Genomic DNA, 12,853 nt, shown 5'->3' on the forward strand with positions numbered 1-12,853 from the left:
TTAAGAAAAACTCAAAAATATTCTGCAGACTATATTTTCATTTTCATGTTATTGTTGTTCCTAACTAGTTTAAATCATCCTCATATCAATTTCTGTAGATTATATCTTGGTACCTGAGAATTTTCCCAAAAATTTATAAAATATTCCTTTGATCAGAAAGAAAAATGTAAATGATGAGAAATCCTTCTTTTTATGGCAGCATAGTATTCCATTGTGTAGATGTACCATAGGATTTCTCATCATTTGCAGCATCCTGGATGGAATTGGAGAACATCATGCTGAGTGAAATAAGCCAATCAATGAAAGAGAAACACCACATGACCTCACTCATTTGTGGATAATAAAGAACATTATAAACTGATGAACCATAAGATAGATATAGAGACAGTATATCAACAAGTAGACTGTCAAATTACAGCAGGGAGGGGAGGAAGATCTGGGGGAGATGATGGATCAACCGAAGGACTTGTGTGCATGCATATAGGTGCAACCAATGGACACAAAACTCTGGGGAGGGAGGGGATGTGTGGGAGGGAGGGAGGGGGTAAAAAAAAAATCAATAAAATATATTAAAAAAAATAAAATAAAATAAAATAAATAAAAAATAAAATAAAATTAAAAAAAAAAGAAAGAAAAATGTAATTTTTGTTTGTTTTAAACATGTTCCTTATGATGTTACAGTACTGATTTAATAAGTGAACTTTACATTAAGAAAGATTCATGCAGGTATTTTTATATACTACTGAGCATTCCCAGTAGAGATACTATAGAGTATAAAAATAAGCCTATACTGTGCCTGACCCCATGTGTAGTGTGGCTTCTCTTTTAAAGGTCGTGAGGGGTCCAGAAGCCAAGGCCCATGTGTAATAGCAAAAGAGCTTTGTAACAAGACTCACATGGAAATGAGGGAGTTGCCTGGAGCCCAGTGAGAGCCGTGCCAGGCCAGCTGGGCTGACTGGGGAGATGTCCTGTACCCCACTTTGCAGGTGTGGACTGGGCAGTTCTCCAGGGCCCCTCAGCCTCAGAGAGCCTCAGATTGGAGACAGATAGATTGCCCATCCCTGCTCCCCACTGGCATCACAATAAAGCAAGCTGCCTTTTTATGGTGAAAAAAAATAATAATAAGCCTTATATAGTAGTGCCCCTTGAACTCACTAACTCCATTTCTAGCATTGGAATATACAATAATTTACAGATAATAAATGAATAAATCTAGGATTTGTTCTAAGGAAATAATTAAGCATGTAAACCTTAAATTATTAAGATAATCATAACAGTGCTGGTTTAAATAGTAAAAGATAAGAAATAATTTAAAAGTTCAATATAAATGGTTAAAGCATAGTACAACCAAGGACACCATAAAGTCATTACAATTCTGCACCTAAATCTAATACTGGGTTTTTCCCTCATATCAACAAGCAATTCTGACATCAGCTGTTTAGCCTATAATTCAATTCAATTCTGATACTACCTACCTGGAGATAGCATTAAATTCCCACAAGTTTAAGAACTCAGTACCATCGAAACCGGTTTGGCTCAGTGGATAGAGCGTCAGCCTGCGGACTGAAAGGTCCCGGGTTCGATTCCAGTCAAGGGCATGTACCTTGGTTGCGGGCACATCCCCAATAGGGGTGTGCAAGAGGCAGCTGATCGATGTTTCTCTCTCATCGATGTTTCTAACTCTCTATCCCTCTCTCTTCCTCTCTGTGGAAAAATCAATAAAATATATTTAAAAGAAAAAGAACTCAGTACCATAACACTGTTTCCCCTCCCTCTTGAGAGATTTCCCAAAGGAAGACAAGACTATTTCCTATGCTTTTTATCTAGGCAAAGGTTCCAATGTTCTCCTCCTTCAGTATGGTTAATTTGCTAGAGTAATTCACAACTCAGAGAACACATTTACTTAGTAGATTACCAGTTTATTATAGTATGTATAATTAAGCAACCATATAGGGGGCAAGCAAACCCCATCCTTCTGGGTTTCTATGGAGACCTCATTACATAAACATGATTAATTAAATTACTGGATATTGAACACTGATTCAACCTCGAGCCCTTCTCACTCCCCAGAGGTGGGGGAATGGGTGGGTAAGTTGGTACTAAATGTTCCAACTCTCTAAGCACAGAATAGGTTCTCCTGGCCACCTGCCCCCATCCTTAGGTGTTTTCTAAAAGTTACCTCATTAATACAACAAAATACTCCTTTTTTTAATATATATATTTATTGATTTCAGAGAGGAAGGAAGAGAAGAGATAGAAACATCAATGATGAAAGAGAATAACTGATTGTCTGCCTCCTGCACACCCGTACTGGGGATCCTTTCAGTCCACAGGTTGATGCTCTATTTGTCAGACAAACCAGCTAGGGCAAAACACACCTTTAATTGCTCTCTTCACTATGATATTTCAGGTCTTAAGAGTTCTATATTACCCGAAACTGGTTTGGCTCAGTGGATAGAGCGTCAGCCTGCGGACTGAAGGGTCCCAGGTTCAATTCTGGTCAGGGGCATGTACCTTGGTTGCGGGCATATCCCCAGTGGGGGTTGTGCAGGAGGCAGCTGATTGATGATTCTCTCTCATCGATGTTTCTAACTCTCTATCCCTCTCTGTAAAAAATCAATAAAAATATATTTTTTTAAAAAAAAGTTACCCCTCAGCACTTGGAATCTTCTGCTAAGACAGTTTAAAAAAAAAAAAAAAAAAGTTCTATATTAGTAACAGGGACTAAAACCAAATATGTTTTTCATTATAAATCAAAATATCACACAGTAATTAAAATTCATATTGAGCATGGCCGGTGTTGCTCAGTGGTTGAGCGTAGTCAACCCATGAACCAAGAAGTCACTGGCTCAATTCCTGGTCAGGGCACATGACCAGATTTTGGGCTTGATCCCCAGTGGGAGTCGTGCAGGAGCCAGCTGACTGATGATGTTTCTTTCTCATCAATGTTTCTATTTATCCCTTCCCCTTCTTCTCTCTAAAAAATCAATTAAATCTATTTTTAAAAATAAAAAATTATACTGAGTATTGACTGTGAGAAAACATCAGACAAAACCAAACTGAGAGTTACTCTACAAACTTATGTGTACTCTATACAATTTTTAAAATCATAAGAAAATCCACCCTCATACGCGTTTGAAAAAAAAAAAAAGCTGAGGAATTTTTTCAGATTAAAGAAAGTCTAAATCAGGGGTCCTCAAACTTTTTAAAGTGGGGGCCAGATCACGGTCCCTCAGAGAGCTGGAGGGCCGGACTATCTGAACTACTAATTCCTACTGTAACACCTCGGCTATGCTCACTGCCCAAAAAACCTGGCGGGCCGGATCAGACTCCTCTGCGGGCCGCATGTGGCCCGCGGGCCGTAGTTTGAAGACCCCTGGTAAATGTTATGTGTGAACATGGATTGAGTCTTGAATCTGGGTTGGGAGAACAATGAGGGAACTTAATAAAAAGGTTATTATTAAGACAAATACTGAAATTTGAATTTGATAAGTTTCAGATCATCGTTAAATTTCCTGATTTTAATAACTGTACTAGAGTTATGTAAAGAAAATATCCTTATTTTTAAGAAATATATAATGAGCTATTTAGGAATAAAGAAGCATATATGATGTAATATTCAGAACTTCCTCTCAACTGTTCAAAAATACATGTATATAAAGAAAGTGAATGAGTAATGAAAGAAAAATATTACATGATCTCACTAATTTATGGAAAATAAAGAACATTATAACCAGATGGGGAAAACAAGATAGATACAGAGGCAGTAAAGCACCGAACAGACTGTCAAATTACAGCGGGAAGGCTGGGGAGTGTTGGGGAGGGGGGGCAAAGAGATCATCCAAAGGACTTGTATGCATGCATATAAGCACACCAATGGACACAAGACACGGGCGGGGGGGGGGGGGGGGGGGAGCGGGGTGTGAGGGCATGCGATAGCGGTTAGGGGAGGCTGGGGGAAGGTCAATGAGGGGGGAAAGGAGATATGTACTACTATATGTAATACTTTAAACAATAAAAAGAAAAAAAGTGAATAAGCAAGTAGGACAAAATGTTTTAAAATGGTTGAGTGTGGGTTGAGTAGAGTTCTTTGTCATATTTTTGCAAACTGTATAAAATTTTAAATTACACAGAAAAAGGTTATAGAAAGGTATGTTCAGAATGAGCAGTTATTTATGAAACAGTAATTAGGAACTAAACTTTAATCAGTTAAATCCAATAACAATTAAGTTAGTAATATATTACAGTATTTTTTATGACAAATCTGATAAAGGGAATATATCTTACCTTTTGGAAGTTTGCCTCCAAGCACTGTAAATTTTTGTGGATTTTTCAAGAATTCCACAACTTCCTGTAACTCTTGTTTAGCTTCCTCCACCTAAAGTGACACAATTTACCAAACAATTTAAAATAGAGATTTGATTATCAAGCCCTGATTCTTGGAAATTGGAAATTTAATTTGAATTTTTTGTTTGTTTCAGTAAAATATACAAAAATATCCCTTTATAAATATACCAAGAGTTTTTTACTGCCAATTATGCAAAGTCTACTTATATGACCCCCAAAAATATATTTTAAACTTCTTACATTGTTAAAAAAATAGTGCTCCCTCCAGTTACCAAAACTATTATATTAAAAGTTCTATTCATATATGTCAGTGGTATCTGATCAAGTTTAAAATCCAGAATTTTTTTTTTGGACCTGGTTATAAGCTTCAAGGGTAAATTATGTGGACTTACTATATTTTATTAATGATAAGCATATTACCATATGATAATTTAATAACAATATATTGCTATGTTTTAAGAATGATAAGGGATCTATGTTTAACTTAAAACATTAATTTGTGATTATGAGGTTGTCTTCATTATAAGGAATTTCTACTAGATTATAAATTATTCAGTTCCTCATAAATTCCAAAGGGCATTAACTAGAACTGAGCTATGATGCCATGATTTATTTTAAATCTTTATTGTTGAAAGTATTGCACAGGTCCTCCTTTACGTAATGATATTTTGTAAGGGGATATGGAAAAAAAAAATTGATCCCCAAAATAATTGTTTACAGAACTGTCATTTCTAGCATGAATGAAGCCCAATCTCGCCAACAAAGATAATAGAGCATCAGCTCAATTTTTAAAACTCTGATGTAAGATTACAAAAGCTGCCTATCAGAAATGGTGAGACATCTTAGTTAGCATATTAGAAAAGTCACAAATGCAAATGATATTAAAAGTTACTACTGCCAGAATGATAACAAAAATTAGTGCAGAAGGCACAACACAGATGCCCTAGCCAATGTGGCTCAAAGGTTGGCGCATTGGCCCACATACCAAAGCGTCATAAGTTCGATTCCCAGTCATGGAAACGAACCTGGGTTGTAGGTTTGATCCCCAGCCCAGGTCAGGGGGCCTTTGGGAAGCAACCAATGGATGTGTCTCTCTTCTCTCTCTTCTCTCTCTCTCTCTCTCTCTCTCTCTCCCTCCCTCCCTCCCTAACTTCTTCCCCCTGTCTCAACTCTCAAATCAATCAATTAAGGGGGGAAAAAGATTCTCAACTAGATGGCTTCAAATGTAAATTTTACTAAACATTCAAAGAAGAACTTACACCCCTCCTCCTCAAACTATTCTAAAATTTTCAGGAGGAGGAAAGACTCTCATGCCATCTTATGAGGTCAGCATTATTTGTATTCCAAAACTAGAAAAAGACATTACAAAGAAATAAAGTTATAGGCCAATATTCCTGATCAACATAGATGCAGAAATCCTCAGCAAAATATTAGTAAACCAAATTGAGCAATACATAAAAAGTTTATATATCATGATCAAGTGTGATTTATTCCTGGGATGCGAGGTTCATACAGTATCCCCAAATCAATTAATGTGATACATCTCATCTCATAAATAAAATGGGTAAAAATCATATGATCATATCAATAAATGCAGAATGCATTGACAAAATCCAGCACCCATTTATGACAAAATCTATCAGAGAGGTAAGAATTGAGGGAACATACCTCAACATAAGATGATATACCCACAACTAACATCATATTCAACAGGGAAACACTGAAAGTGTTTGCTTTAAGATCAGTAACAAGAGAGTGTCCACTTTTATCATTCTTACTCAACATAGCCACAGCAACCAAAAAGAAGAAATAAAAGGCATCTAAATTGGAAAGGAAGAAGTAAAAATGTCACTATTTGCAGATGGCATGGTATAGTATAGAGAACCCTAAAGATAAATGAATTGAGTAAAGCAGCAAGATACAAAGTATTCAGAAATTGGTTGCATTTTTTAAAAAAAGACGCTTTTATTGATTTCAGGAAAGGAAGAGAGAGGGAGAGATAGATACATCAATGATGAAAATCATAAATCAGCTGCCTCCTGCACTCCCCCTATTGGGGATGGAGCCCATAACGCGAGTATATGCCCTGGCTTGGAATCAAATGTGACCTCCTGGTTCATAGGTCGATACTCAACAACTGAACAACACCAGCCAGTCCAGTTGCATTTTTATACACCAATAATGAATTATCAGGAAGGGAAACTAAGTAAATAATCAGCCCTGGCCGCTTTGGTTCAGTGGTTACAGCACCATCCTGAGTAATAAAGAGTCGTAGGTTCAATTCACCGTCAAGGGCATATGCCTGAGTTCCTGGTTTGATTCCTGGCTCCAGTTGGGGTGCAACCAATTGATGTGTCTCTCTCACATCTATGTTTTGCTCTCTCTCTCTCCCCCTCTCCCTCTTTTCCTTCCACTTTCTCTTAAAATCAATAAAAAACTATCCTCAGGTGAGAATTTAAAAAAAAAAGAAGAAAACAATGCCCCCACTTAGAACTCCATTTAAAAAAATACCTACAGAGAATCCAAGATGGCTGCGCCCAGGTAAACACCTAGCCGCAGCGTACACAACAATTTCAATAAAATACAACTAAAATATAAAATGGACATTACCCAGAACTACAGGAAAGTCGACTGACTGGAAATTCTACAACGAGAAGCAAGGAGAAAACCAGAAGGAAGCGCGGAGGAGCTGGAAAAGCCTAAGGTACGGAGACACGAGGCGCGCACGGAGAGGACGGAGCCGGAGAGGAGGGAGGCTGAGTGCCTGGCTGGTGTTCCCTAGCAGGAAGGAGATAAACGCTCCAACTGCGTTGGGCCCCAGTTGTGACTGCTCTGAACCCCAGTTCTAGGCCAGACCCTGGGGACCCAGGCTCACACAGCGGGAGCTGGGCTGTAAGGCGGAACCCCGGGGGAGAGGAGAAAGGAGGTCCCGGGGGCACACATTGCGCGCAGAGAAGGGACTATTGCAGAGCAGGGACTGTCGGCTGTGCTGAGGAATTGCCCTGGGCAGAAGGAGACAGGCTCCAGACTGCTCTGAACACCACCTCCAACTCCACTTCCAACTGAACTGAACACCAATACCGGGCTCATTGGGGGAGAACATAGACTGGTAGCAGGCGAAAATCGAGGGCGCCTTTCTCTCAGAGGCGCTTGCAGCCAGTAATGGAGGACCCTGGGGATTACTGAGACCGCATAGGGCGGGGCTGACGGAAGCCAAGGCTGTAGGCTCCACCCTGAAACCCCGCCTCATCTGTAGCTGCGAAATGCGACAACGAAATAGATCACAAATGAAAGAAATGGAGGACAAAAAGCGACTGGATATAGAGTTCAAATTTACGCATATAAGGTTTTTCAAGAATTTCCTAGAAAAGATCGATAAGACCTATAAGGATATGAAAAGAGATCAACTAGAATTAATAAGGAATCAATAAGAAATGATAAGGGATCAACAAGAAATGATAAGGGATCAACAAGAAATGATAAGGGATCTACAAGAAATAAAGAATACATTCTCTGAAATAAAAAATATTATACAGAGTCCTAAAAACAGATTGGAAGATCGCAAGAATCAAGTCAAAGATTTGGAACATAAAGAGCCAGAGACACTCCTCCACAGAAGCTAGAAGGCAAGAGAATCCAGAAAATTGAAGATAATGTAAGAAACCTCTGGGACAACTTCAAGCGAACCAACATCAGAATTATGGGGGTCCCAGAAGATGAGAGAGAGCAATATATCGAAAACGTACTGAAAGAAATAGTGACAGAAAACTTCCCCCACCTGGTGAAAGAATTAGACTTACAAGTCCAGGAAGCGCACAAAACTCCAAACAAAAGGAATCCAAGGAGGACCACACCAAGACAAATCATAATCAAAATTCCAAGAGCAAAAGACAAAAAGAAAATATTAAAAGCAGCAAGAGCAAAGAAGGTAGTTACCTATAAAGGAGCACCTATACGATTGTCAGCTGACTTCTCAACAGAAACCATGCAGGCCAGACAGGAATGGCAAGAAATATTCAAGGTGATGAATAGTAAGAACCTATAGCCAAAGATAATCTGTCCAGCAAAGCTATCACTCAGAATCGAAGGTCAGATAAAGAGCTTCACTAATAAAAAAAAAGCTAAAGGAATTCATCAACACCAAACCAGAATTATATGAATTGCTGAAGGGGGTTCTTTCAGAAGAGAAAGTAAATAAAGATAAAAATTATGAACAACAAATACGTAACTATCAACAAGTGAATCTAAAAACCAAGGAAATTAAAAAAAAAAATCTGATGAACAATATTAACTGTTGAATATAATAGAATCAGAGGTATGGAAGGGGAGTGAACTGATGATTCTTGGGAAAAAGGGGAGAGGGGGATGTGGGAAGAGACTGAACATAAACTGTGCACCTATGGATGAGGACAATGGGGGGTGGGGAAAGGGCAGAGGGTGCGGTGAGAACCTGGTGGAGGAGAGCAATGGTGGGGGGGGGGGGGGAGGAACATTTATAATAATATGAACAATAAAAACTTATTTTTAAAAAAAATACCTACAAATAAATTTAACCAAGGACATAAAAGACCTATATTTGGAAAATTATAAGATACTAAAGAAAGAATCTACCCTGGCATGTGTCACTGAGGTAGTTGGAGCATCCTGCCCTGGACCAAACAGTCGTGGATTTGATTCCCAGTCAGGATACATACCCAGGGTGCAGTTTCAATCCCCATTTGGAGTATGTATGGGAGGCAATCAATCTCACAATAATGTTTCTCTCTCTCCCTTTCCCTGTCTTAAAAAAATAAAAAAGAAATTGAAGGGGAAAAAAAAAAGAAATAGAAGAAGAGAAAATTAAATGCAAGCATATACTAGGCTCATGGATAGGAAGAATTAACATAAATAAAATGTCCAACTACCCAAAGTAATCTATAGATTGAACATAATTCCTATCAATGGCATATTTCATAGAACTAGAATACTTCAAAATTTATATAGACCCACAAAAGACCCTGAACAGCTACAGCAATCTTAAGAAGAACAAACTTGGAGGTATCATGCTACCTGATATCAAATTATACTACAAGGCTACATTACTCAAAACAGCATGATAAAGACTTAAAGAAACAACTAAAGATAATAGAACAGAATGGAGAGCCCAGAAATAAATCCCATCCTCCATGGGCAAGTAATATTTGACAAAGGAGACCAGAAAATACAAAACTAATCTCTCTGACATTTCTCACAGCAAAATTTTTTCTACTATATTGCCTCTGAAAAGGGAAACAAAAGAAAAAGTAAACAAATGGGATTACATCAAACTATAAAGTTTTGGGGGCAGCAAAGGAAACCATCAACAGAATGAAAAGACAATCTACTGAATAGAAGAACATTTGGTTAACCCTATTAATCTTATGGTAAATGGTTTATATGAAAAATTTACTAAAAACTCATACAACTCAACACCAGAAAAACAATCAAATTTTAAAATGGGCAGAGGACCTAAATAGATGCTTCTCCAGAGAGGATATACAGATGGCCAATCTACACTAATAAAATAGTAAGATGCAAATTGATCATACCTTCACGATGCCCATCAGCCAATCAGGAGTGAGTATACAAATTAACAATAAAAAAAAAGGATGGCAGGTTAATTTGCACACACGAACACCGTCCCAGCCACTGAGGGAGCCCTGCCAGCCCTTTTGCATCTCTACTCATCCTACTAGTCTCTATGCAGTCTCCACTTTCCATTCTCATTATCAGAGTTCTCTCCAGCGAGTCTTTAGTTGGAAGGCAGAAAGGCGGCTCTGGCAGGGGCAAAGGTGGTGCCAGCAGCCAGGGGAAGAAAGGCCCATTCTTGCATGAATCTTCATGCATCAGAACTCTAATAGATATATAAAAATATGCTCAATGTCACTAATTATTCATATACAAATTAACCCATATTGAGGTTTCACTTCACACCTATCAGAATGGCTGCCAATAATAAAACAACAAACAAGTGACAGTGAGAATGTGAGGGGAAAAAAGTGAACCTCTGGTACTGTTGGTGGGAATTCTGATTGATGCAGCCACTATAGAAAACAGTATGGATTTTTCTCAAAAAGTAAAAATAGGCCTGGCCAGTGATTGAGCATTGGCCCATGAATTAGGAAGTCATTGGTCAATTTCCAGATAGATGTTTTTCATTGATGTTTCTATCTCTCTATCCTACTCCCTTCCTCTCTCTAAAACCAATAAAATTTAAATATATATATAAAGGCAACTTGGGTAGAATTCATGCTTTTGGAAAAACTAAAAATTAAAAATGGAACTGCCCCTCCTCCCTGGCTGAGAAGGCTAGAGATTTTGCCTTTTTTTTTTTTAACAGTATATCTTGGACACTGGAAATCATTTCAAGTTTATATAATAAAAGTCTAACATGAGAATTGTCCCCTGGGGCAGTTGTTTGACTAGGAGTTCGACCGGAATACAACTGCTGGCTATGACATGCGCTGACCACCAGGGAGTGGCATGAACATGGCGGGTATCAGCAACACATTGTGACCTCTCACTGGCTACCTGGGTGCTGGGGTGATGAGGATAGAGGTGCAGTGAGAATGCAGGGTGTCTGCCGAGCTCACTCTTACCCCCTGCTACCTCCCCCAGGATGCCAGGGCTTGTGTTCTGGGGAAGCCCCTGTGGTCAGGTGCTGGGTGTCCGCGAGGAGCCTAGCCCGCACTCGCCATGGCATCTTCTGGGTGACTGGGCTGCAGCAGCCGGAATCTAAGGGGCCGGTTGGGCTCCCTGTGTGTTCATGCAGGAGCTGGTCTGCGAGGCTGGCCAGGAGAGAGCGCGCTGCCTGCCTGGCTTCTGTGCAGCACCACTGGGCAGCCCAGAGGCCCACGCTGTGCCCAGCCATGCTCACTGCATCTCTGTGTGGTAACTCGGGTACCGTGAGTCAGGTGCAAGGGAGCACATGGGGGTCTGGGATCCCAGGTGCTGCCCAAAGCCCAGAGGTCAGCTGAGACCTGCCTTTCAATGCCAGATATTCACACTTCAATCGGTGGCCAGGCCTAGGGACCATACCCGTGCATGATTTTTGTGCACTGTACCTCTAGTATACATATAAATCTTTTACAGAGGAAGCCAAGCAGTGAGAGGTTTAAGTTGATTAAAATGGGGGTGGAGTAAGTGTATGCTACATGGAATTACAACTGAAATACAGAAAAACTTCCTGAATAATCAAGTAAAGACTCGCTGGAGAGAACCCTGATAACTGAGAATGGAAAGTGGAGACTGCATAGAGACTAGTAGAATGAGTAGAGATGCAAAAGGGCTGGTGGGGCTCCCACAGTCAACAACTGAAGTTCCGGAGAGATATCTCAGCTGTGGGAGTTAGACACGGAGAACTCTGGGGTCTAATCCCCAAGATGGACTCCTAAGTAGAGAGCACCAGAACTGAGAAGGGTGCCTATATGCAAAAAGCAGCAGGGTTGTTGCCTGCAAGAGACAACTGGAAAAGCAGGCACCCTCTTAAGGGCCAACATACAAATTTTCACGTTTAGTCACTCACCCTGTGCTCCAGCAGAGGGAGGGCAGAGTGGACTGGAGCTCTGTGAGCAGAAGCCAGGGTTGGGGGATCTGGGGTTAGAGCTCAGAAGGCAAACACCACGGTTTCCTGTGATAAATCATTTCCTCATATTGCATAGGTCATCTTTCTCACACAGACAACTGCGAGAGTCAGTCTTGCCCTTGAGGGGAAAACAGTTGACTCACCCTATTGGGAAACACCTTGCCCCACGGTGTGCAGTTTTGGAAGCCCATTAAGAGGCTAAGAATATAAGATGGAAAACCATAAAAAATCTTAGAAGAATCCATAGGCAGCAAAATATCAGATAGATGTTGTAGCAATATCTTTACTGATAGAGCTCCTAGGGCAGTGGAAACTAAGGAGAAAAATAAACAAATGGAACTACATCAACATAAAAAACTTCTGCAAAGCAAAAGAAACCATCGACAAAATGACAAGAAAGCCCACTGAATGGGAGAACATATTTGCTAATGTTATATCCCATAAGGGTTTAATCTTCAACATTTTCAGGGAACTCATACAACTTAGCAAAAGATAACCAATCCAATTTAAAAAATGGGCAAAGGACCTAAATACTAATAGACACTTTTCAAAAGAGGACATACAGAAGGCCAAGAGACATATGAAAACATGCTCAAAGTCACTAATCAAAATGCAAATCAAAATGACAATGAAGTACCATCTCACACCTGTCAGAAATGACTATCATCATCAAATGAACAAACAAGTACTGGCAAGGATGCCGAAAAAAAGGAATCCTAGTGCACTGCTGGTGGGAATGCAGACTGGTGCAGCCACTGTGGAAAATAGTACAGAGTCCCCTCAAAAATTAAAAATGGAATTCCCATTTGGCCCAGTAATCCTACTTCTAGGAATATATCCCAAGAAATCAGAAACACCGATCAGAAAGGATATATGCAGCCAAGACTGGTTTGGCTCAGTGGA

The 12,853-nt window shown here is 39.7% G+C and overlaps 1 protein-coding gene across 1 annotated transcript in view; it reads right to left on the reverse strand.

The window, feature by feature from the left end:
• Positions 1-12,853, reverse strand: part of YME1L1 (YME1 like 1 ATPase) — a 73,520-nt gene that overhangs the window by 11,866 nt on the left and 48,801 nt on the right. The window contains exon 9 of the mRNA XM_084868638.1: positions 4,288-4,378. Coding sequence (XP_084724764.1) covers positions 4,288-4,378 — 91 coding nt within the window. The remainder of the gene's footprint in view (positions 1-4,287; positions 4,379-12,853) is intronic.

This window comes from Pipistrellus hanaki (genome assembly GCF_964339955.1).
Source record: "Pipistrellus hanaki genome assembly, chromosome: 1".
Lineage (NCBI taxonomy): Eukaryota > Metazoa > Chordata > Mammalia > Chiroptera > Vespertilionidae > Pipistrellus > Pipistrellus hanaki.